At 40.4% G+C, this 26,824-nt stretch overlaps 1 protein-coding gene across 1 annotated transcript in view; it reads right to left on the minus strand.

Moving 5' to 3' along the window:
* The window catches only part of UNC79 (unc-79 homolog, NALCN channel complex subunit), a 151,830-nt gene that overhangs the window by 44,734 nt on the left and 80,272 nt on the right, over positions 1-26,824 (minus strand). The window contains 15 exon segments of the mRNA XM_030558858.1: positions 1,126-1,236; positions 1,815-1,907; positions 3,219-3,322; positions 3,325-3,375; positions 4,333-4,419; positions 4,510-4,622; positions 6,040-6,078; positions 9,811-9,913; positions 9,916-9,950; positions 12,213-12,315; positions 14,720-14,803; positions 17,539-17,655; positions 21,537-21,644; positions 23,965-25,176; positions 26,342-26,491. Coding sequence (XP_030414718.1) covers positions 1,126-1,236; positions 1,815-1,907; positions 3,219-3,322; positions 3,325-3,375; positions 4,333-4,419; positions 4,510-4,622; positions 6,040-6,078; positions 9,811-9,913; positions 9,916-9,950; positions 12,213-12,315; positions 14,720-14,803; positions 17,539-17,655; positions 21,537-21,644; positions 23,965-25,176; positions 26,342-26,491 — 2,510 coding nt within the window.

A 26,824-nucleotide genomic window follows, 5' to 3' on the forward strand; every position in this document is an offset into this window, starting at 1 on the left:
GCTAATCAGGGCACCTGGGTTTAAAAAGGAGCTCACTCCAGTCAGGTGAGGGGAAGCCAAGGAGAGGACGTGTGTGTGAGGAGCTGGGAGCAAGAGGCGCAAGTTGCTGAGAGTGAGAGGCTACGCTGCTGGAGGACTAAGGAGTACCAGTGTTATCAGACACCAGGAGGAAGGTCCTGCGGTGAGGAAAAAGAAAGTGTTTGGAGGAGGCCATGGGGAAGTAGCCCAGGGAGTTGTAGCTGTCATGCAGCTGTTACAGGAGGCACTATAGACAGCTACAATCCACAGGGTCCTGGGCTGGAATCCGGAGTAGAGGGCAGGCCCAGGTTTCCCCTAAACCTCCCAACTCCTGATCAGACACAGGAGGAATTGATCCAGACTGTGGGGAAGATCACTGAGGTGAGCAAATCTGCCAATAAGCGCAGGACCCACCAAGGTAGAGGAGGAACTTTGTCACAGTACATATAGAGTGACTTTCATCCAAGTAGCTCAAAGAGTTTTCAAAGGTGGGCACCTATCATCTCCTTTTTACATGTGTAGTAACTGAAGCACAGAAAGCTTGAGTGATTCATACAAGGTCAAACAGGGGTAGAGTTGGGAATGCACCCCAGGTCTCTTGACTCCCAGTCCTCTGCTCTAACTATCAGTCCACACTGCTTCCCTATGAACTTTACTGTCAAGACATGCTACCAACCATAGGAAAATTTCAAAATATTTTGATTTTTTGACTGCCAGCGATGTGTGGTTGAACACACATGCTAGGGGATGTTTGATGGGATTTACATGTTCTCACATATTTTTAAATCATGCCCAAATCTCAGACATTAACTATACAGGAATGAATTTTCAAAAGGCATAAAAGGTGTATCTTGAGGATCCTGTACTCACAACCTCTACAGGAAGTTTCCTTTATTTGTGCCTGTACCAGAAAAATGAAAGTCAATATTATCAATAGGCACTGCAACAACCAAACTACTGATTAGTCAAGCTCTATTAAAACTGCTGACATGACTAAGACATGACACTGATTCCAACTTTTACCTATGCATTTCCCACTTAAGGAACTAGTAATTTTTCTTCCTTGTTTTCAGTTGTCCCTAATGGAAAATATCAGCTCATTGTTACCTTAGTGAAGGCTCGGTAGCATAAGCCGCACAGTTCTACCAGGTAGGCCAGAGTGAAGACAGCATTCTGAATGACAAAACTTAATAATTTTGAAAATGGCTCAAGAAGACTCTGCAATGAAATATGATTTTAGAGAAATCAATAGCTGAATCATTCAGCAAAATAAATTACATTCAAGTTCTGAAAAGCTTTAATGGAACAAAACCTTTATTTTTAACTCAAGAGGATAAGTTGCTGTGGTATACCCCATTTCAGACAAAAGGTTGTTCTGACATATGTTTTCATGTTTATAAAACAAGTTAGAAGCAAAGGAATAGAAAACAGAGTTTCATCTTTAATCCAGTGCTTACTTGATACCAGTGCTTACTGGTAGTGCTTACAAAAACTAAACTCCTATTGACCTCAACAGGAATTGCACTAGTAAGTAGACTGCAGAATCAGACTCTGGGGAAGTTTATCATTACAGTTGTTTTAGAAAAACATCAAACCTTTAGGAAGCTATACATTTGCATGCAGACATTCATGTAACCTAGATTCTGAAGCTCCTGTCATTCACTGTAGAATACTAAACTGCAAATTTTCATGCTCACATATAATACTTCCCTAGCGAGGGGATAAGGAACAAATCTGTAATACAGTGAAGGATGGAGAACTCTGTTGCAGAAGAGTTGTGTATTTCTGGAACTTACCCGGGTGGCACTAGTGGTAGGTATCTTCAACAGGCAAATCATTATTCTTAAACTGGAATCTAAAGAACACTGTGGAAAGAGAAAAGTTAGTGTCTTCCTCTGCACACCTCTTGTTTTTAAATGATGTCAGATGTAAACATGCAATAGGTGAAGTAAAAAAACCATCACTTCTAAATTATCTTTAACAGGATGCTGCCAATATAAATATCATAGACTGCATTGTCCTCTCCAGCAGTAAAGCCTACGGAGAAGGAAATCTCCAAGAAGGCTTGGCTTGTTGTGGTCACTCCAAATTGCTGTCAAGGATGCTGCCATTACCCTCCGTAGAACAGAAAATGCCCAACTTTTCTAGTCCAACAGAATTTGGTTAGTATGGGAACATGTTCCTGGTAGATTAACAGGAGCCTAGCGTCCTATGTTTCTGTAGCTGATCTGGGCCCCAGTATCTCTCTCTGCTCTTCTTCAGCTCTGTGTAACTTGAAAGCTTGCCTCTCTCACCAACAGAAATTGGTCCAATACAAGATATTACCTCACTCACCCTGTTTCTCTAAAATCTTGGAACCAACATGGCTACAACAATGAAAGATATATTGAATGGTGTTTTACTGCCTGAGTGGTGTTTTTCGATGGGACCGCTCATGGAGCAACTTGTTATTCAGTATAAGTAAATGTATCAGAATCTGGCCCTTAAACACTGATACAAAACCAGTGGAAGTCAATGGAGAGAGTCGCACTGACTTCAGTGGACTCTGAATGAGGCCTTTGGAACTTAGTTAACTGGAAAATAAGGCATCTGTGCAGGCCCCATGAGTGTTCACAGCGCAGAACCCAGAGCCGCTGAACTTGGCCTCTACAATTATATCCTGATTAGGTTCCTCTGATGGGATTATAACCTGATCAGTCAAGCAGGATGTGTTCAACTTCTGCTGTCTGAAGGCCTCTCTGCCTGGCTGGCTATTATCTATTCATTAATTTTAAGGAATTATTAGAGGTAGCTTCTGTCTATGGGATTGAATTCTTCTTAAGGCAGTAACAGTGAGTGAACTTTTATTGCCAAGATGTTGATTATCACTAATTTATTGTCCTAATCTGACAAAGAGAGGACGTGGAAGGTGAGGAGGAGAAAAATATTCTCACCCCAGCCATAGTTATGGTGGCTACTAAATGGAGGGTAGAGACAGAGGGATGGATCAGGCACTCTAGTGCAACCTGATCTACTGGAAATATCTCGTAATTTACAACAAAATATCACACACTATGTTCTGTTTGTATATACTTTCAAATAGTTTGCACATGCCTAGCCAATAGTAGCACAGCCCTTGTGTCAGATGTTTTTGTTGATCACTTACAAATTACCCTTATAAATAAAAACTTTTATTACATCATCATACCTAAGTGGCAAACACAAGGCAGCTTGGTAAAGAAAGTCTGAAACTGGTTACTAATAGTGGTCCAGAGGTTATTAGGAGAATCCATTGGCAAAGCTTCCATAAATGTAGCAATGTTTCCAAACAACGTAGCATTGCACCCCCTGCTGGCAAGTTCTTTTGTTGTTTAACCCTAGAAAATAAAATGCAGAAATTTGAAAATAATTAAACATCAGAAATAAGCATCTAACAATATTTAAAAACACTTACAATCGCCAAGGTCAGACTAACAGTGCAATTTCCATCTTCTCCCACAAATAATTTAAAGTGCATTGCTTCTCTACAGCATCTACCTCTGATAAAGTATGAGGCAGATCATCAACAGTGACAGTGGTCAGGAAAAGATTAAAGCAGCATATATTTTCAGAATCGGCTTTAGGCAACTGAAAGACATCCAATAAGAACCAGCCACCAGCACTTCCCAGCAGACCATGTGTGACAAATTGTCTTGTACATACCTATCATTTTCCTGTATTGGAAGGAATGCCAGACTTGTGCAAATGTTTATCAGACTACAGTTGTTTTGGTCTCTAGTGGGTGAGCTGAAAAGATGTAAGCACTGCTCAAGTATCATCAAAAGCTTTGCTTATAGGGCTACTACTGAAAGAAAAAGAAGCAATCCCCAGGTTCCTGTTAGTGCTGAAAAGTATGTTAGGAAGTGAGACTTGAGGTAGAGACAAGCTAAGTTGGGAGGAGAAGCAGAAAGGAACAAGCAGAGGACTAGACTTTAACTTTGAGGGATTCCACAGAGGAGGATTGCAGAGCAGGAACTGCCATTAGATACAGAGGAGAAATGGTCTTACAGGCAGCAACAGCACTATGACAAGAACCATGAACAGAAATGGAGACAGTGCAGGGAATGAAATGGTCTGATGCATCAAGAAGGAGAACCCCAATAGCTGGCAGAAAAAGTGAGAGCAAGACTGACTGAAAACGGTGGAGGATATTATGACTTGATTCTGCTTCCATGTAAGTCAATGCAAAAATTCTCATTGTCTTTAATAATGTAGTATCCAGCTCTTAGTATGTTAGAGGAGGACGGAAAGATATACCTGGTAGTACCTAATACAGTCAGCCTTATTGTGAACATACCTCTAATAGTTGGCTGAGTGCAGCTACGGAGCTCAGCTCACTGAAGTCCATAAGAGATGTAGCCAGGGTCCGTAAAAAACTTCCATCTGGAAATCAGAACCACATCTTTTTGATAAGTGTTGAAATGCTTGAGATGATTGATGGTGGAAGAAATGCACTCAGGCATTGCACATTACCTTTGATATTGCTCTGGAACAGCTGTGGAAATATACCATTGGGAGCCAGCTGATGGAAAATGCAACGGAGAAATTGCTTAGCCACACCGGCAGCATTACCAGGGATCATCATGCTGCAATGAAGGAAAAAAGAGGGAGAAATTTCATAGTAGATGAAAAATATTTCCGAAAGCTGAAAATTGGAGAAGGTAAAGAAGATCCTATTATTTCTAGTAACAGATAAAGACAAGTTCAGTTATGAATACAAGAAGATGGTGATAATAATAACTCCTAGCTCTTGTAAAGCACTTTTCATTAGTACACCACAAAAGGAGGCCAGGATCATTATCCTCATTTTACAGATAGGGAAACTGAGGCATAAGGAGGTAAAGTGACTTGCCAAGATCACCAAGCAGGCTAGCGGCAGAGCTAGGAAGAGAACACAGGCCTTCTGAGTACTCCTGAGTGCTCTGGGAAAGGTCTTGATCCAGAAAACCATGTAATCACAGGCTTAACTTGCATGACTTCAGCAGGATTATTCACATGGTTTAAGTTAAGCAGGTGCTGAAGTGCCGTGGCTTGATTCTGGCCTCAACAGTTAGTTTAAATTTTTCTCATTCTCTACATAGTGTCAGGAATGTTTTTGCCATTGAGTCTTCAGCATTTGAAGCCCAGTCCTGCTCTCACTGAAGTCAATGGCAAAACTCTCACTGATTTCAGGGATGCAGAATCAGCTTCCTGGAGAACTTCCACATTTGGATGCAAGCTCCATAAAGCTCATTCATTACTCCTCTCTAGCACCCTCCCAGCCAAAGATTTCAAAGCACTTTCCAATCATTAATGAATTAAGCAGCACAATATTTTTACAATTTCCAAAAATGAATGCAGACCATGTGATGTCCCCACAGAAGGACAGTGGTCTCTTTGCATGATGGGACATCACCTGTAGGTGTTCTCCACAATTATGGATGATTGACTTATGTTATGTCTACACTACTGTGGTTAGTCAACCTATGTTACTTAACTCCAGCTACGTGAGTAATGTAGCTGGAGTTGATGTAGCTTATGTTGACTTACTGCGGTGTCTACACAGTGCTAAGTCGATGGGACACACTCTGCGGTCAATTTGGTGGGTCTTCGACCCCTGGCGCATTGATCGACACAGTGTCGATACAGTGGTAGTGTAGATATAGCCTTAGTTAAATGCATACAGATGAAAACCCTTTCCAGGGCCATACATTTTATTCACCAGGATAATGGGAAAACCACACATACGATGAGCCATGGGAAAGAGCTACAAAGGTGTGGAATGAAATCCAGCATCCATAAAATCAATGGGAGTTTTGTCACTGACTTTACGGGGCCCTCAATTTTATCCCTGATCCAGTATGAATTTTTCCAAAGTTCAAGGAGGTTTGGATTTGGGCTTTTTGGTCCAGTGCCCATCACCAGAAACATGAGATATTTGTACCTATGTAAAAAAACACAGGATTTGATCCTTTGTTTATACATCTAGCACACTTTTTGGGAGAAAGTGAGGGGTTACCGTACCTTTCTGCTTGATTAGAAAAACAGGTACTTGATGCCAACCTGGAATAAACAGCGGAAAACAGCAAATCAAACAAAAGTACTGTTCATAATATTTTTTAATCAAGCCAATAAAATTACCAGTAAGTAAAATTTAGTAAGTAGACGTTTTGGAGAAGATGTTTTAAAGGTCACAAGAGACCCTTTGATCAGATGCACAGGAGACTCTTAAATTCATTTTTGTAAAGGATAAAAGTCAAAATCAAAGTCAGTCTTGCAATATAGTCATAAATATTTGCCAGCTCCAACAAATTCTATTGCACTCCCTTATCACCATAATGATAATGAAAGTATCTTGTATTCATAAATCAAGAACAATTACTCACCCTGGGCAATTTGGAGAGCAGAAATTTGCAGAGATGGCGTAGAAATTGTATGCTGACTGAAATCAACAGGAGTTAGGCCCTTAAGGTGCTTCTGAAAATCCCATTAGGCATCTATCTGCAACTTTAGGCTCCCAAATACCTTTGACAATCTGGCCCTACGTTGCTTTAGTGCTTTGAAAATTTTACCCCAGATCTTGAGTCTCCTGACTCCAAGTCCTCTGACCTAAACATCAGACAACACTATCTTCTCTAAGCAGTAAAAGAGCAAGTAATTCACTTGTGATGCACAGGCATAAATATTATCTGTGTTAATAGACTGGATAAAAGAAAGCAATGCACAAAAATAACTTCAGAAAAAAAGTTTACTAGAATGAAACAGCAAGTACACTGAGACTACCTGAATGCGTTATCTCCATATCTCAGGGGTTCTCAAACTGGGGACTGGGACCCCTCAGAGAGTCGGCGAGGTTATTACATGGGGGGTTTGAGAGCTGTCAACCTCCACCCCAAACCCTGCTTTGCCTCCAGCATTTATAATGGTGTTAAATATATTTAAAAGTGTTTTTAATTTATAAGGGGGGTCACACTCAGAGGCTTGCTGTGTGAAAGGGGTAATCAGTACAAAAGTTTAAGAACCACTGCCATATCTACTTCTATGGGAATTTGCCTTGTTCTGCATCTATTGAAAGCAATTCCTTCATGGGCCTGTAACTGCACCTTGATTAGTAAAAAATGGTGGTGACCAGGACTGAATGCTAGGAAATGACAAAGTACGTTCGCCATACTGGAATGCCCCAGGTTCTTTACCACCTGCTTGACTAATGGACTCAGATGTGTCTCACTGAGGATGCAGTATTTCCACTTCAGAGTGGAAAATGTACGACATCCCCCCCACACACTTTGATAAACTAATCTTCAGGAGTTTAATTGTCACTGCTTCTCACTGGCCCTATTAGTGCTCTATTTTTGAGTAACAAGTAGGATGGATGGCATCAGTCTAGATTGGAACTCTACCACCTCCGGAGTTCATTAACACTGACAGCAGGAAAACTGCAGCCTCAGAATTAATGGAAATGAAGGGCTGATTTTCCACTATCTTCAGGTGGAGTTCAGACATGGTGGAGAGGGAGGGCTGTAGGGAGCCAGTTGCAGTTTCAGAATCCTTGACCACCAAGCCCCTGCATAAGTTAAAGCTGTAGGGGAGTAGCTTTAATTTAAGCCACAGACATAAGGTTTCTCAGGGGTCTTATGCCAATGGAGAATCAGATATAAGAGAGCTCTGCTTCACTATCCTGCTTAGGCACCACTCCTGGAATACCCCTGACAAACACTTTCCTTCCCTCTTATGCTGGGGGGTGTGAGAGCAGTTGGCACAGAAGCCATCTCCCCAGCTTTCTGCTCGCACAGCCTTCCCACCACAGGGAGCTGCTAGAGACATTCCCTGACACAGGGAAAGGCTCTGGCAACTACCTGTGGGAAGGGAAGGCCCCCAGTAACAGGGGAAAGCATCAGGGAAAAGCTTCTGGCAGCATAAGGATGCAGGGTCTAGAACCCAGGTCCAAAGATCCTGGGATAGCTGACATTCCCACTGTGCCAGAGCCCCAGCCAGGGAGCACTGGGGAGAGTTGGGCCCAGAGGAAGTACTACCAAGGGAAGGAAAGAGTGACAGTATCTTGTGGCCCCTCTGACTGGCCAACCACTCTATTTAGCCCTGGAGGGTGCCCCAGAAAGCTATATGAGCAACAGCACAGACTTTTGGGCCTGCTGTGATTCCAGACCTCTCCTGATCTCCAGCCTCTGATCCCAGCCTGACCCCAATTCTACTTCTCAGTTTCCAGCAAGGTACTACCTCCGATTTCCAGTCTCCGACCCTGGCGTCACTTTGACCCTGGCTCTTGCTTATTGAACCCAGCTCTAATGATTCCTCTGACCTCTGCTCACTGGCTGTGTGGATTCCAGCCCAGTTGTGACCACCTGGCCAGACCACCTATGCCCTGATCCCTGACATGCAATTCCCTGTGGCAGGGAAAGACTCTAACAGCCTCCTGCTGCCAGAGCCTTTCACTACCACATGTAGTTACAAAACTCAGTGTGGACACAGCCTGCTTTGCACTCAGCAGTAGCTACAATGTACCCTACATCCCACTGCCAGTGGCATGCAATGTAGACATGCCTTTAGACAACTCTCTATGTCCTGAATCACTTATACTTCTCAGTATAGCTCTGCAGGGCATTGCTGTTGTTTAATTTTAACATTTTTAAAGCCTTTGGGTATAAGCTTTCTTCCATCTGTTATCCGGCAGAGTATGTGCCATGGAGATTCTCACTCTTGAATTATATGTGATTGGAAATAGCGGAATTTATCATGCTTTACTTCACCTTCATTTTGGGCTGCCATTTTTCAGCTATACAACAATGACCAGGAAAAAAAAGAGATATCACCTCAAATCCACCACTGCATAGGGCCTGATATACTAGATTGGTGCACAAAGCACTGTCCCCTTCCTCTACAGCATTGGTTCCCAAACTGGGGTTCGTGAACTGTTACAGGGGGTTCTTGGGGAAAATCCCTAATGGCAGACAGAGCTGTACTAGGGATCCCAGGCAGCACAGGGCCAGCAGACCAGAGACCCTGGACTTCCAAGAGATAAGCAGATCAAAGCAAGCGTATCTATCACACTGAGGACATTTAAATTTCAAGAGTACTATAAGAAATGGAAAGGAGGTGGATATTTTTGTGTTTTTAAAATTAAATAGGCAGCTAGTATTGTTTTAAAATTATCATTGAAGAACAAGTTTCAGTTTTGTTGTAACGTGTGTTGTTTGCTGGACTGCTCAAGACCTGAATGCTTGTGTAGGAGGAACTCTTTGAGTTGGCTCTTAAATAACCTTCATGCTGTTTCATATCTGATGCTCCTTGATGAAACAGAGGAGTCTTGTCTTATAACAGGCTTATTCAAAGTGATATTAGCTACGAAAGTGAGATGTTGGAAGAGTGTTGCCATTTTCATAATGTAATAATTAATAATAAATAGTGTGTAATAAGCATGTTATAAAAACAAATTTTATATTTCCAAGATCACTGCTTTTATAATTTATACTCAGGTAAAGAAGAAAATCCCTGGAAACATTCATTTTTAGGAGGGGGTGTGCGAGACTTAATATTTTAGTGAAAGGTGTTCACCAGTTGTTAAAGTTTGGGAACCACTGCTCTAGAGCCAAGATCCATCTGCTTCAAACATGGTCTACCTTTTGAGCTATCTGATATGCCACCAGGACATCTCTTTCAGTTCTCCTTAGGGAACTCATCACAATCAAGGGCACAAAATCTTCCTTCCCTCATAAAAGAGAGAGGGGGTTGCGCAGAGAGAGAGAGAGAGACAGAGAGCGAGCACGGTCCAAAGGTTACCTTCCTACAGACTGCATGATGTCCAACAACAAAGGAGCAGCCAAATCTGGGCTGAGGTGAATGAATGTGGAGAGAACAACTATGGCCAGACCTAGTGTTTCTCATCATACTCTTCGAGGATAGCCCCACAATCATGGCATCTGCAAGGAAAGTATTAAAAGCTAATATATTTGTTAAATTAATTAGGAGAATCCATGTTACACTGAACATTTTATGACTAAGAAAATAGATCACTGTGCTTTAAACCCTGTATGCAAAACACTTTTCACTAGCTCCATCAACAGGCAATGTTGATCTCTGGCAGGTGGTCAGTTACTCCAATCCGTGCTTTGTGTCGATGAACAATAAAACAATAATCTGCTGTGGTTATAGACTTGCAAGAGGAAATGATAGGATTTTTATGTGGGGAGGAGGCCAAAGAAGATTCCATTTGTTTTTAGAGATGTCTCTTTCTGTTTCAAACCAGTTTTGCTGTTGAATTGCTGCCCCCTCCTGCAATGCTGAGAGTTGACTCTGAAAGCTCTGCAATAGCTTTGTAACATCTAATCATAAGGGAGATGTCAGCTGCAGGAGAGATGAGGCAGGGTTTTAAAACCACATAAAAAGATAAACAAACCTGGGAAACTGGTACATCTCAGCCCAATATGGAGGCTTGGTTAATTAGATCAACCAGTCGCTAATGACTCCAACAGATTGATATTTTAACTTAATGGGATTCTACAAGCAATTTCCCTCCCTTTGCGTCTCAACAGGAGAAGAAGATGTAGCAAGATTATGAAATCAATCTTGTCTGGTTTGGCATCTGAGGCCAAAGCTTTTGGAAAAAGGCCAAAGAAGATACCTGAAATGAGCCCCTTCTTGGAATGTTTAGCATTTAAACAACTAACTTCCAGTTCCACTGAAGACTCACACAACAGCCTTGACCTTCTCTAGTAAGCATCTTGGCAGTTCATCTAGTGTCTAGAGCACAGGATTGAAAGCCACAACTCTGGGGTTCTACTCCCAGTTCTACCTTTGAATCAATGGGTGGCTTTAAGCCAGCTACTTCACTGCTTCTCTGTAAAATGAGTACCATCATATTTAATTACAGTGCCTCAATGGGATTTTGATCAAAGAATTAATGTTGGTAAAAGATGTTGGGGATCCTTGTAGAGGAAAAGCATGTAAGTGCAAAATAGCAGTAGTGGAGGTAACAGTAGTATTCAAGGTGCTGATTTACAGTCATGGCTTTACATTGCAATGGAAAAGCCACAGCAATTCAAAAACATGATAACTTTCATTTTAGGGAGAAAAACTAGAGTTTTCAGTGGATTACAATGAGCCCTTACAGTAAAAAACAGAGAAAGCTCAATTGTAGAATTAAAGTCTTGTTAATTGTGGATACAGTATTATTTCATCCATTTACATAACCAAATGTAATAAAAGTCCCTTCCTAGATCAAATCCATAGAAACAAAATGAGCCATGCAGGCAATGTGTAGATTCACATCCATCTTAGGTCAAGGCGAGGGTTTTGAGTTTGATTAAGGCCAAACAAATAAAAACCACTCCCAGTTTCAAGGCAAAAAGCTTTTAGAACCAGCCAAGTCCCAAAACTTGCTTACAGAAAATTCTACCCAATCAAGAGATTAAGCGGAGCAGAAGAATTAGTGAATTCCCTGATCACTGCCATAAAAACTCTAATACCTGAATGCCTCCTCCCATCCCACTATCCACACAGTTGGCAATGGTTCTCAGAAACCTCATGACGTCAGCTTTTCTCACAAGATTTCTTTGTCTGGATCTTTTCTAAATCAGATCTCCTTCAGGCATTGGTTCTGACTCAGATCCAAAACCATGGCGGTGAATTCGTATCCAAAGGTTTGGAGTGCAGGTCCCAGTCCAGGCTTATCTCTATAGCATTAAAAAAGCCCCTTTAATGAAAGATCTCCTTTTTCCCAAGGATACAGTCTTTTTTCTGTTTATGTTCCTTTAAAACTAGAGGAGTTCTGTGCAACAGGTACCATGGGTTTGATCTTACTTGTACCAGTTTTACACTGGCGTACAACCTTGCCTTTAATAGCATTAATTCGGATTTTCACCAGGGAAAAGTGAGTAGAGAATCAGGCTTCACACCTTTCTCTAAATACCATACAAGGCAAACTGTCAATACTCAAATAATAAAACAGTACTATAATAATACTCCCAGCCACCACTTTGCACACACATACTCATGTCCCAGTATATTCACAGCACACTCGGTTTGCAACATTTTGAAAATTTTCCCTTGCTACAAAAAAATTATACTGCTCAGGAGAAAATTTGAGAATGTTCTTTCACTGAGTCAGGGCCCATCTAAATATGTTCTGAAACTCGGTGGTTTTTAACTACCAAATTATTTGAAAGAAATAGAAACTGGCTTACTTGTCAGTCATCATAGTAGGTTGGTCATCGGTAAATTCTTCTGGAGCTGGTACAAACATACTGACTATACTGGGTGCTGACAGTAAGCTGGATTTGGTGGCACCTTGAAGCCATTAAAGAAAAGAAGCATGGTAATGGAAATCTGGAATGGACATAGATAAACAAAAAAAGCTTTTGCAGTGTATGTAAATAAAAATTTCTCTTTGGAGAAAGATACAACACATTCTTTAGTTCTGTCAAATTACTCCAATTACTTGTGCTTATTTTATTTTTTAAAGGTCAGGAATGAAACAAATTCAAGGTGGATGACTGCTTTAGTGTTCAGTTGTCAAGTTTTTATCCCCTCATTCTTTACGTAGAGTGGATGGTCCTGTAGTTAGTATGAGACTGTTAGGAACTTTGGATTCCTCCCCCCCAGAATTTTGTGTGACCTTGGGGGAGGAAATCACTTAACATCCTCTTTGCCTCAGTCACCCCCATCTGTGAAATGGAGATGATAATGCCTCACAACAATGTTGAGGCTTAATTCATCAAGATTTGAAAAGGCTTAGAGATCATTGGATGGAAGATGATTGAGAAGTGCAAAGTATTATTAGTGTTATTTTCAGTTAGAAAAGTTTTAAAGGCAAGCTATACCGATGACGAGAAACTGACAGCCTATAGACCTGGTCATAGAGGAATACAAATAGTGCAGTCACATGTGGCTCTTCCTTGCCCAGGGGGTACCTCTTCTATGCCCAAATCATGGGAGATGGGAAGGGGAGCGGATTCTTTGTTTAACAGGAAGGGTTGAAGGCAGAAGGAGCCTCACAGGACAGGTATTGAATAGGTAGAGTATCCTGGAAGACAGGACTCTTGGATTGATGTTATAGGACACCATGTCTCTGAAACAGCTAACTTGTTCTCCAGAATCACAGCTTTCTTGCTGGCTGTTTCTCTTTTTATTTTTAAAGGTAATTCTTTCTTATTATTATTTTTATTTATTTATTTATTTTTAAGAGTAATTCTCAAGATGTTATGGTTGTGAAAAAAAAACTTCCGGAACAATAGCACAGAGAGGTGTGAACTGCTCCATTCATCTCAATGAAGTGTTAATGCAAGTGCCCTTTGATGATATTTTAAGGTCAACATTGTTAATTATTTCTTTTCTCAGGTAAGAAAGAAGAGGAAAGGTCATAGATCTGCACAACCTACTATCGAGTAATGTCTCATTTTGATGACACAAATGAGTGGCATTTGTGGGACAGCACCACTTCTTTTTCCTCCAAGCTAATTAAGACCCACTGAGAAGAGCCAAACTCAAGGAACCCAGTGGAACTCATATTATAGATGTGATCACACCTGCATGGTCCACATTGAGTGGCATCTCGTTTTGAAGTTGCACATGGGTGGAGCTCATTTTGTGGTTACAGCTTGGAAGAATACCTATGTCTTTTTCCCTTCAGTTTGACCCTTGCAGATATGGAAGGGCTGGAGGGTGATTTGAAGAAGCCAGCAAGAAAACAAACAGCAATCTGAAGGCCTCACAAACAGAATTCACAGCTAGGATTGAAACTAGCCTATTGTAATCCTCATCACGGGTTAAAGAAACAAGAGATGGATTGTCTGACTAAGCCTGGTACAAATGGAGTTGCTATTGATATGGTCCCAATAGCTGCTGTTGCAAAGGCAAGCTCAGACCAAATGATCTATATGAGATTCCATTCTAGACTGATAGGGAGGGTGCTGAGTGCTGCTTTAATGAAAACAGAAGTGTCAAACAATTGTTCTGCTAAGTTTGGAAGGAAACATAATTATTTTCTATACAAGCTAAGACCCTATCCTATATGTTGAGTAATGGTCTCTTTGAGATTGCACTAGATGCAGCAGACAATTTAGAGAGTCTTGAGGAGTCTTCAGTGATATAGGAAACCATCGAGAATGCAAGAAATAAGAGTTTGTTAGTTAGTCTTTGCTTCATAAACTGATTTACTTTACCTTCCTTTTTAACATTATGCTGGAAGCTTAACTGATGCCATCTCTAGCTACAGGTTACACTATAGCATGCAAATGCTGGATGTTGATGTAACCATGGCTACATAACTGGGAGTTAAGCTGCAAATAATAATAACACTTGTGCTGATCTTGTGGTGAAAAGTGACAGAGAATGTGATTCAAGCTAGAGAAAGGCTAGTTTGTGGTGCCATTAAAAAGCTGTAAGGAAGGCTGAGCAGTTTGGATGTCAGGAATGAGTGTTTGAATAGCTAAGAAGGGGGACTTGGTGACACCGGGAATGGGGCGCACACAGTCTTTCACTTCCAAGTCATCAGTTACATCCAGACGAGCTAGGTAATGACAGGAAGTCATTACCATCCATCAACTATCCATGTCCTGTGTAAAAAGAATTGGTGGTGTCATTCTAGCTGAACAGAACACAAAGCCACCATCACAACTGATACTAACTGGCAACCTTGTTGGTAGTCTCAGCAGAGAGACCAAGTTTGAATGAACGTGGACACTGAACTAACCTCTTATTCTTAGTGGTGGTCCCTCCAGGTCAGGGTTTAGGCAAACTGAGACATTGCACGGCCGCTTCCCATGCTGTACCTGTTCTGTGGATAAATAGAAGACTTCAGACTGTGGTACTGTTAATGCAGCGCCTCTCACCAACACCACAAATTCACTCCAACAATTAAAACACCACCATCACCACACACATATACAACAGCTGGAAGACAGAGGGTTAAATCTCTGAGCATGAAGACAGAAAAGAAGAGAAGAAAAGAAGGTAGAAGATAGTTCCATAGAGGAAGCAAGAACCAGATTTAGCAATATTAAAGGAGGCCTTTTAGGAAAGCTCAAAGTCAAGGTCTTTTGATAAGAAATATAGTGCTAATTGCAAGGATTCAGCAAGAAATGGATATGTAAAGAGTCACAGAAAGAGTAAAAGTTAATGCTCAGGGACACCGAGGGATGAGTAGTTCATGGACATGCTTGTCCTGGCATAGGATAGACACACAAGGAGTTTATTTTTCAGAGAAAGATTTTGGGACAGAGCAGTTTGAAATGAGAGATGAAGAAAGAGAGGATGGTACCCAGTTTAGCTGGACAGAGGTAGAAAATATAAAGCAGCCACAAAATGATGTGAAATTAAGGATTGTAAAAGTTCCCTTGAAAAATTCAGTTGGTGTCACAAGTCATTGGAGGAAGTGACTAGAAGTGAGGGTCTTTTGGAGAGAAAGGTGACAGATGTTGAAAAGAATGCTAGTGGATTCCCAACAAGAATTAAGATGGAGCTCCTCAAAGATATAGTGATTAGAATATTGACTTGCCCGCTTGGAAGACAGGTTCAACAGGTCACATAAGAGGTAAATGATAAACTATATGGTTCTGAAATACTAAATGGGAAAACCAGGTTATTGTATAAGTTATGCTAACTGAAGTTTCTATGTGAGATAAACTTACTTGATATGTCAGAAGGCTACCATGGACCTGCTACCCATGACAAATTCTGTGCTTGATGATGTGGGGAAGGTTAGGAAGGGAAACTGACAATCCACGTCATTCTGAGGATGGAGGTCACAAGAGAAGCCATTGCCTCAGAGGCACGGATGGAAAGGGACTGATGGGACTTAAAAGTGAAAACTGAATTAAGCACAATTTTTGAGACCAGTCTCCCCACTAACTCTACAGTGGGGACGTTCAACCAAGTGCTACATTCCAGGTCAATGTCTTACAGTTCTGTCCCTCCCTCATCACCTCCTGGTTTGCTAGTGAAATTCTAGGAAGCATCATTCTATTATGTCACAATGAAACATATGCCAGAATTCATCATCCTGTGACAAATTCAATGAACTACAGAAGATTTCACACAAGAGAAAAAGAATGAAAAGAGGTTAAAACTATTTTCAGGTGGTTAGTGGGGACATTCTGTACTTAATTCAGTTTTCATTGTCTGCTTTGCATTTCGCTCTTAAGGAGAAACATGGAAACCCAGTATGAATTCCTGAGCAGAAACCCCATGAGTTGTGCATGAACTGGCAAAAGACTCCCAAGCGTCTGCTGATGGGGAAGTGGGAGTCTCTTTGGCATAAGGTTTAAATGCCTGATGTCTCAATATGATTGGAAAAAAAAAAAGGTTTGTCTTTATAAAAATGATTCACACTGTCATAACATTTTTCCCAGATTTGGACCTTAGCGTCCAAAATATGGGTGTTAGCATGAAAACCTCCAAGCTTAGTTACCAACTTGGACCTGGTAAAGCTGCCACCAGCCAGGGATTTATAGAGTGCCTAGCTCACTGTGGTCTCCCCCAAACCTTCCCTGGGGGACCCCCAGACTCAGATGCCTTGAGTCCTACAACAAAGGGAAATAACCCCCTCCCCCCTTGTTTCCTGGTTACTTCCTCCCAGGCTCCCCTCCCTGGACGACCCTAGGAGATTCCCTGCTTCCAGTCCTGGAAACACAAGTACCGAGAGGTCTAATCTCCCCCCCCCCCGCCCGCTTCACCCAGAGGGTATGCAAAGTCAGGCTAGTAAATCTAACACAAAGAGATTCCCTCTCCCTTCGTCCCTTAGCCTTAACCAGTGAAAAAACACAAACAGGTCTTAAAAAGAAAGCTTTATATAAAAAGAAAGAAAAATACATTAAAAATTGTCATCTTATACAGAGACTATCTACAGGGTCAATTGCTTAAGAAAAAAAAAGTGAATAAACAGCCTTATTCCAAAAGAATACAATTCCAGCAACTACACACATGTAAATACAAAAGAAAACAATATAAACCTATTGTCTTACTATCTTTGTACTTACAACTTGGAAACAGAAGTTTAGAAAGATTAGAAAGCCAGGATATAGAAAAATCACTCAGAGCCAAGAGGGTCAGACACAAGACAAAGAACAAAGAACTCACACCCAAAACTTCCCTCCACCCAGATTTGAAAAAGTCTTGTTTCCTGATTGGTCCTCTGGTCAGGTGTTTCAGGTTCCCTGTGTTAACTCTTTACAGGTAAAAGACATTAACTCTTAGCTATCTGTTTATGACACACACACACTGGGTGAAATCTTGGCCCTGCTGAAGTCAGTGGCAATACTCAATTTGATCTCAATAGGGCCAGAATCTGTATACAAGCTGTATACAAAATGGTAATGGCCACTACAATGGAGCCATCCTGATTCACACCAGAAGAGAATCTGGTATAATTCCACTGTAGACCTGAGCTCGGTTACTTTTCTCCAACGGCAGAATGGTAATGGCTCACTTATATTCACAACAATTGATCACCACAGAAAGAGACACTAACTGGTTTAAGAGAATGGAAATAAAGAATAGAGAAGCATAACTTACCAGTGTCCCAAGTGCTGATATTATGAGGTGCACTAGATTGGTGTTCCAGCTGTCTCTTCATTAGCTGGTTCATTGTCAGAGCTCCCAGTGAGCCCCTTTTCATCTGTCTGAACTGAGCTGCAAAGCAGAATTTGAAAAGAGTTCAGAGAATCACACAAGCTGCTCTTATTCCCCCGAATTTGTCCATCAGCATGAAGGAGGTACTGATATCATCCACAAAGACCAGCTGCTTGCTCTCAGAATTTTATTCAAAGTAATCTGCTCTATTCACGTAGTTGTACATGGTGAAATTCCGGCCCCACTTCAGTCCATGGCAAAAATCCTGTGGATTTCAGTGAAACCAGGATTTCACGCATAGTGTCTACTAGCAATTCCTTGGCCTGTAATCTTTATTCTAAAATACAGTGAAACGTGTTCAAGACGCCACCTTTATTAGACATCCCTAAAGCTTAAGAAACCACCGTAAAGTATTGCCAGACATCGAGTTAGACTGTGACTAGTCCGTGTGTGCACATGCTGGGGGCGGGGACATCAGGACTGATTCTGGGGAGGATGTCTTCCCCAACAATCCCCTTTCATTTGCACACGCCATTGTACACTTAGTAGAAAGTGCAGTCTCTGCACTTGAGAAAGCATGAGCACTGCTCCCTCTAGGACCCCGTGGAAAAGAAAGTGGGTAAGGATCATGACCTTGTGCCCCACCCCTTGCACTGGCCTGCAGAGTACAAGACACATTATGTGACTGGTGCATCCTACAGTCTCACTGAACACCCTGCCACTCAGGGAGGGATTGCATCTCTCTCCGGAGCTCCCCAGGGGTAGGTGACGACATACCACCTTCTAGACAGGCCAGCATCCAAATAGCACAAAATGGCCCTTTTGTCCCCTCCACTTTTATTAGAAGACCTCGTCCTTTAAGTAGCCAACTTCTGCTGGTCTATCGGGTTGCCAATTTCTATACTTTTTAACCTACACTGATGTATATTTTATTGAAAATGACCAGCTGACAATACTCCCTGAATAAACTATAACATAACCAGAAATTAAGACCAGTATTGTAACATATTTCCCTAATACTCAAATGGACAGAGAAACAGGTGATAGGATGCTCCCAACCTATCTTCTTTTCCCATCCCTTCAACAGGAAGCATCAAGGAGGATGAGGATGGCTCCTCTACTTTATCAACCTGTCTGAGCAATGTATTTCCCTCAATGAAACCAAGACCATTACTCACAGCCTGAAACTGATTCTTGGGCCCTGAATCCAAAAAGCACTCGAGCATGTGCTTAAATCCATACCTATTCTGGATGCTTTTAAGCATGTAGATTTAAGCCTGAGTTTAAATATTTTCTTGAAGTCAGGCCTACATGATATCAATGTGAGACCTCTTTGTCATGATCATTTTCATTTGCAACTAAAAGAAATCTAACATAGGTAAAAATAGTATTAATGACACGTGCCAGTAAACAGTAACCAGCTAAGCTTTTAAAAAAGATCAAACAGTCCTTGACATCACTAACTGAAAAGGCAAAACTGGAGCCATAAGGTTCAGATCCAAACTTTGCCCAAAGTTGAGACACTCAAATCCCAGGTCTTCAGTCAGATCCATCTCAGTGTCTAACTACAAAGAAGATTCAAACCCAAATTAAATAGAATAATGGAATCATAGATAATGTAGGACTGGAAGGGACCCTTTAGGTCACTTAGTCCAGTCCTTAGCACTGAGGCAGACCTACATATTATCTAGATCATCCCTGACAGATGTTTGTCAAACCTGTTCTTGAAAACATCCAGTGACGGAGATTCCACAACCTTCCTAGGTAATTTGTTCTGGTGCCTAACTACCCTCACAGTTAGGAAGTTTTTCCTAATATCTAATCTAAATCCCCTTTGCTGTAATTTAAGCCCATTACTTCTTTCCCTGATCTCATCTCATAAGGAGAACAATTTAAAGAACTTTCTAACAGAATAAGTACCAGTATCAAATTTATAACAACATCCACTGGGAATCTGCTCATCGAAACAATTTCATACACATCAGGATGAGAAGTGTTGTAGGTTTCCCCCCATTTATGCAATACCCTTTCAATATATCAAAGCACATTTAAACTCCAACAACAACAAAATTATCCAACTCTGCAGAAAACCAAAGCTTGTATAAATGAGCTTCTGGAACTGAACCGAACTGTGATTCCATTCAATATTTAACTTTTTTGTTTTGTTTTGCAGCTGTCTTTCACAGCAAATTAGCAGAAAAATCTAATTTCCATCTCTTCCAGTACAAAGGATTTTAAATAGATGCTTTATCAGTTTATCAAAGACTAAATTTCCAAATGAAAGAATAGCAATTAATTTCAGAACTGACAATGTTGCTTGGAGTGCAGAAGACTGTCAAAATCTAGGAAATTATCTCTTTGAACTTCCTTACCAGCTTTTATGATAGTAATTAAAGGTTTTTTTAATGCATATTCAACATTATCACAGTGGTGTTGAGCTGGTTTGTATTTCCAGAGTTATTTACCTGGTTTCTGAAGGATAGCTGTGATTTCAAACGTTGAAAAAACATTTCATGTAGAATGATTGTACCAAGAGAAACATTATTTCCATTATCTGTTTTCTACCAATAACTTGAAAAAGTCTAGGGAGCAGATCTTCAGCTGGTATAAATTGTCGTCATAATTCAGTTGGAGTTAGGACAATGTATATCAGCTGAGGATCTGACCCTATATTTCTTTCTGTCTGTGGAAATTCCTATGGGAGAAGACAGGCTCTATGGGAACTTTTCATGATCAGGATTGTTTGACAATGTACGCTAAATGCATACATTGCCAAACAATCCTAAGTATAATTATGTATTCGTATTACAATAATGAGTAGAGCCCTCAACAGAGATCAAGGCCCCACTGTACTGAACACTGAACAAACCCATAGCAAGAGACAGCCCCTGCTCCAAAGAGCTCAAAAGCTAAATAGACAAGAAAGACAAAAACATTTTTATCCCCATTTTACAGATGGAAACTGAGACACAGAGACCAAAAGAGCGAGATTTACAGAGGTCTGCCTAATGATGCAGAAAGGTACCTAGTGGGGTTCACACAAGCATCTCAGCGGGGTAAGTGCCTCATATCCAATGACTTCAGTGGGAATTCAGTGGCTAACCTGCCTCAATTTAGGTGCTTTTGGAAATCCCTCTAAGTGCCTAGCTGCATCTTTACCTGCCTAAATACTTTGTAAATCTGGCCCTCTGGACTTGCCCAAGGTCACACTGGAAGTTGGTAGTGCAGCTGGAGAACTGATTCCAGCTCTGTCTGAGTCCTCGACTGGTGTCCTTACCTCAAGACCATCCTTCTTTTTATAGGCCCGATATTACTTCCACTGAAGTCAGTGGTTCTTGGATATCACTAAATAAATTAATATTCAGCATTTTTATAGCACCCTATGGGCCAGTTTCTCCTCTCACTTAAACCCCATTTGCATCAGTATAACGCTATTGGCTCCAGTGCAGTTCCATCGGATTTGCATCAGGCCCAAAATCTTCAAAGAACTTGACTAATTTAAATGATTAATGCTCACAGCTCTCCTGCAGGATAGTTATTATTACCTCTGTTTTACAATTGGTTAAGTAGCTTTTCTAAGACCACATAGCTAGTAATAGAATTCTGGGGAGTTTCTGTCTCCTGGTCCTGTGCTCAGACAACTAGATAATGCTACATCTTATTCAAAGTGCCCACACAACTTCAGCAAAAGGCTGCATTCAGCAACCACCTCCTCAAAATTCCATTTATTGCTTAAGGATGTACAATGCATATGCAGCAAATCAATGTCCGTGAAGTTTGCTATGTCACAATAAACCTTGTAGTCCTTAATTGCAGCACCACACAAATATGCTTCCAGTCACGTAAAGTTTGTAGGAAGATAATGTTCCAGATGCTGATGCATATTAGATGTACAAATGCAGTAACTGAATTTCTGTTCTTCAATATAGGGGAAAACTTACTTGATATGGAAGAGTGACTACTTGTCTCTGGCACACCTGCTTCAAGTGTTGGAGCAGAAGATGATTCTCTTGGCATTTCCAGAGTTGAAAGTCCTTTAGCAGTGGGATCTGCAAATGGAAATGGTGCTTAAACTCTGAGTGCATTATTTAAAAATCAGAGAACATTTTTTCATCAGCTTCCTTCTCTGATTGCCATTTTCACATCTTTTCAATGTTAAATTTGCCATCTAGCACCTCCAGTGGCTATACACATGTGGTGATGTTACAGGTACACAGGGAATTGTTTTTAAATCACTTTTTAAAGGAGATTTGTGGATAAGCCTCTTGGAGACTATTCATATATAGTACATACTATAATGAATAAATGTACATAAAGCACCTGACTGATCTCAGTTACAAAGTATACATCAGGGCTAACTTAATGGAAGTCAATGGAGTAACACTGGTATAAATCCAGTGTAAATGACAGAATGCCATAACTCTTGGAATATTTGGTATTATTCTTGAAGCCTCATTTGCTAAAGTTATTTGATTGTGTGACAATCTCCACTTTCATTTTAAAAAAAAAGTTTATTGCCATCAGAGTTGCAGAGAAAAGCTTGAAAATATGCATCCTAAAAGGTTAAAAAACTGGAAAAGAATCCAATATATGATTTTTTTTAAAATCTCATGATTTTTAAGCTAATCTCATGATTTCTGACCAGCTGAAGTTATCAAAACTGGAAGACTCAAACCCAAAGTTTCTCCAGGCATTATTAGGTGTCTTCTGCAAGCGCAAAATAACTAAGAAAACGTGAACTTATATATTATTATAAAAAAATCTCAAGCAGGAATCCAGGGATTGCTCATTTGAAGAAACAGATCGTCTGGATATTCCACTGGGAAACAAATTATGGCAGAATCCTTTCCAAAGATATTAAAGCATGCAAGTTTCAGCATTTTGCAATAGGTGCTTGAAACTGTAACCAGCAAATTATGATAATCACATCAAGCCTACTTTCCTAAACTATAATAAATGTATTCACAAACTAGTAAATTGAGCAGGATGATAAAAGAAACAAGATATGTAACTCATTCTGGTCACTACCAGCAACATACAGCATTATAAACCAAGGTCATTTAATGGAACATTGCGAATGTTTTATGCGACTGTATAATAATACACTCAGAAATGCGTAACCATGTTGCTCTTCAGTGGCTAAATATTTTGACGTGAGGTATGATGCTAACATCTCTGATATGTGTCAGAGCTGTGCCAACCATTCCAGTTCAACAGATGTTTGTGAATGTACATGTGAAACTTGATTCTCATTGATTTGCAGGCTCTAATGGTGAAAGGGGGATTGAGTCTGAACAAACCCAGTTTTCCTGTGGCCACTTCCCTTTGCAAACCTGTGCAAAGGGTTCAGGATCAGCTGGCTCATTTTCACCTAGTTGCACTGACTCTTTGGCTCACTGGAACCACAAGTGGGACTAGGCTTCAGCCCTGACAGAACACCAACACTGATCGCAGTTAAACATATTTACCCTTGCAAAACTGGAATATAGTTATCACATCAACTATAACATAAAATAATGAGACTGTTCTCATTATTTACAGGAGATGGAGCTAGACATACACAAAAACTAGACTTCACTTCTCATGCAACAAGATAACTCTAGTCTTAGGGATATTTTACCTTTTAAACCTGTGATATCATTAATTATTGTGTGTGACCCCAACTGAGCAATAAGTCCTCAATAACTGAAAAATACTGATGGTACTAGGCCACTGCCTCCAAAGTCTTCGTTCTGGCTTTGCTAGTTGGATCAGAGCATATAACTTCTGTCTTGTGGAGAAACCAAATGAAAATATTTTGTGTTGAGATCAGTTCAACCAATCAGGGCTACAGCAGAAATATCATGTGATCTCTCCCAATAAACTGGGGCTGAACTTGAAATATACCACAAACAATGGACTAATAAAGCTCATGGATACCCAGATATAGCAAAAACAAAAGTATTTCATGGGAACATTTTGTGAAGAACAAACTTCAAGCAAACCTCTACTGGTTCCAAAAGACGGGACTTGGAATTAGATTCCAAAAGTCTTAGTCTATACAATCTTCTTGCTATCTATTGACTGCAGCCTGCAGAGTATATAAGTTCTAAGAACAGTGAGTGAATGTTGCATAGATTACACTGATAGATTTTAAGGCAAGAGAAACGATTGTGATCATCTAGTCTAACCTCCTGACACACACCATAGAATTTCACTCACTAATTCCTATATCAAGCCCAACAACACTTGTGGTTGAATTAGAGCATGTCTTTTAGATATGCCATTACCCATACACAATACTTGTGTAGACAGTACATTCCTAATTGATTCCAACACGTTTGAACTTAAGTAATAACAGCTTTTGGTTTGGTTTGTGGTTGTCCTCACCTGTCTCTTTCTGTTCTCCCAGCTTGTCTAGAACGTTGAAGGAAATGTCAAGGTATTCTCTCTGTATAGCACTCACAGCAATCTTTCTCTGTTTTCTCTGCCTGGGAACAATCTGAATCTTAAATTCTGACTCCTCAGCTTCTTCCTCCTGTTTCTGTTCTGTATCAGATTCTGTGTTGGCATCAAGCTTATCAGGTTCTGTTTGGTTTTCAGAGTCTTCAGGAACCTTAATAAGGACAGTTTTTACATTTGAACTTGGAACTGGTCCACTAGGTTTAACTTCTCCCACGCTAAGCTCAGAGTTATCATCAAGGGACGTCTCAGGGAGTGCAAATGACTTTTGCAATAGGTCTCGCTTTTGCTTAAGTGTTAGTGGGCTCCCGCAGGAGACATCTTGAAGCTCCTCTGGCTTAGCTAACTCTTCAAAGTCTTTTTGATCTTTGGGAGCTGTGGAAGGGATTTCCTTTTTTCCTAATGAAATATTATTGCTCGCTTCCCTAGATGTAAAGTCTTTGGAGCAATCCAGAATGCTGAACTGCACGAGGCGGGTTGCACTGAGGCTGAGGGCAGAGGCACTGATGGGAGATGAGGGAGATGACACAGCAGTTTTTCCAGAGACACCATCATTTAATTGGTTTGTTGTTTCTTCTTCTTCATCACTCTCCACTATTCTCAGGGGAGGAAGTGGTTCAAAGACTAGAGAGTCACTGTCTGAAGTGGAAAGGATTGAATGCTTGTCAGGCCCTGATGTTGAGTCAGAGGACAAATCTATCAGATCTAAATCCTCTTTAAGAACAGGAGGTTTCACTGGAGAATCCACTTTTACTTCATATGTTTCTATGCAGTTTAGCCTGACTTCTGGTATGACAGGTCTCCTTATTTCCTGGAAGCTTTCCATGACAGAAGGATTCTCTTGTGTCTCTGTATTTTCAGTCCTTGTAGAAGAATTCTGTCTAGGTCGTCCATACTCATTCTGTCTATGCATGGCGTAAGCAGCAGTGGTGGGTGGTTTATCTAAGTCACACCGGTCTATGCAGGACTTCCTACGATGTTCATCTAATGAAAACAACAAGGAGTCTGCATTCCCTATATCAAGAGATTTTTGTTTTAGAGAGCGCAGTTTTTTTTTCTGAATGCTTTCTTCTCTCACACAGTGTAGAATGCTGTCTTGTAACGCCCCACTTTCTCTATATTCAGCCAGTTCTATTTCACCTGATTAAAACAGAAAAAGCTAGTCATATTTTACTTGGAGATTTTTGGCAGAAATCATGTCATCACCTCATAGTTCAGCACACGCCTGACATTTCAGATACAAACCCAGTGTTATGACAGTTAATCTTCAATCAAAATCATCTGAGATTTCTTTTCATCTCCAAGTCACACTACAAAGAATTTTGCCACAGGCAACAACAAAAAAATCCACTGCCCAGATCACTTTACTCAGACCATTAGATTGTAAAAGCAAATTTTTAGCTTCCACCAGATGTGCCCTTGATAGGGTCTATTTGGCGCTATATACTGAATAAAAAATGGGGTGGTGAAAAGGTTTTATTGGCATCCATTTGGGACGACTGCATTACTTATGAGTGGTCAAGCCAAGCAGTAGTTATGTGGGTCATCCCAAACATACATCAATATCACCTTTACCCCATACCTCCCTGTAGTCAATATATGACATATATGTTAGAGGAAAACGGTTTTAGAAATATTTTATTTTGCTGTAGCACTGCTATAGTACCAAGGAGCCCTGGTCATTATCAGTACTATAGATCATTCTGCCTTGGAAACCCAACACCAAAAACATAAGGAAAAATTACTCCAAACGTTCAGCCTAGAGATTATCAGAAAATTAATTTTTGGCCACATAAAAAAGGATCATTTAAAAACCAAATAACTGAAAACTGAACATTTTTCAGGTTTGGTCAAACAATAACTGATTTTTTTTTAAGCAATGGAAAACCAAAACATTTTCAACAACATTGGCATTATTTCCACAAAAAAAATCCATTTAATCAAAAAGTCAAAAGAGAAGCTTCAACTGAAAATTTCAACCAACACCAGCTTAGCCATTAGTAGAAGGAGAAAAATTTAGAAACTTCTCAAACTGACCTTTAAATAGTTTTTCTCTATATTGTAGTGTCAAGTTTTAACAAGAAACTATTGATTTTGTGGCCCAATCTAAGATGCCTTAAAGAGGCCTTATTTCTGGAAAGTACTGAGCAGTCATTCTCTGAAAATCAAACTCCTATGAGTGCGTGAATGAGAATATTAAAATGATGCATAGTGACAACGCATACATAAATTAAGGTTTCAGTATGACACAAGCAGCAGATTATCATATTTATTCACAAATTAACTCTGATAAAAAAATTCATACTTCTCTGGGCATTCATCTCAACTGGTTGATATTTCACCATTTTGCTGCCACCAATTCTTTTCAGTCTTGCAAAGAATGTTTGCGACTCTTTACTGCAGGGTCCAGTTGGAGTATCATGAATATCAGATTCATCAAAGACACTATCTTCCTCTGCTTGGGAAAGAAAATCATTATTACTCTTCAGAGTCAGGCCTTGCACAAGAGCCAGAGCCAGTGGACCAAGTCCTCAGCTGCTACACATCAGTTTTTAAAGTAGAAAATTCAAAACATTCTATAGGTTTGTAAAGAAACACGTATCACAGTAATACCATTCAAAACACACTTTACAGCTTGAACGATTAAGGTCTGAAAAGTAAGGAATAGAATTTTTTTCTAAGCAATTAATGCTTCTTGTAGCATTCGCCATGCACAGTATATGGTGAGATCCTCAGCTGGCATAAATTGGTGCAGCTCCATTGAAGTCAACAGACCTGTCACAATTAG

Source organism: Gopherus evgoodei, chromosome 4, assembly GCF_007399415.2.
Source record: "Gopherus evgoodei ecotype Sinaloan lineage chromosome 4, rGopEvg1_v1.p, whole genome shotgun sequence".
Taxonomy (NCBI): domain Eukaryota; kingdom Metazoa; phylum Chordata; order Testudines; family Testudinidae; genus Gopherus; species Gopherus evgoodei.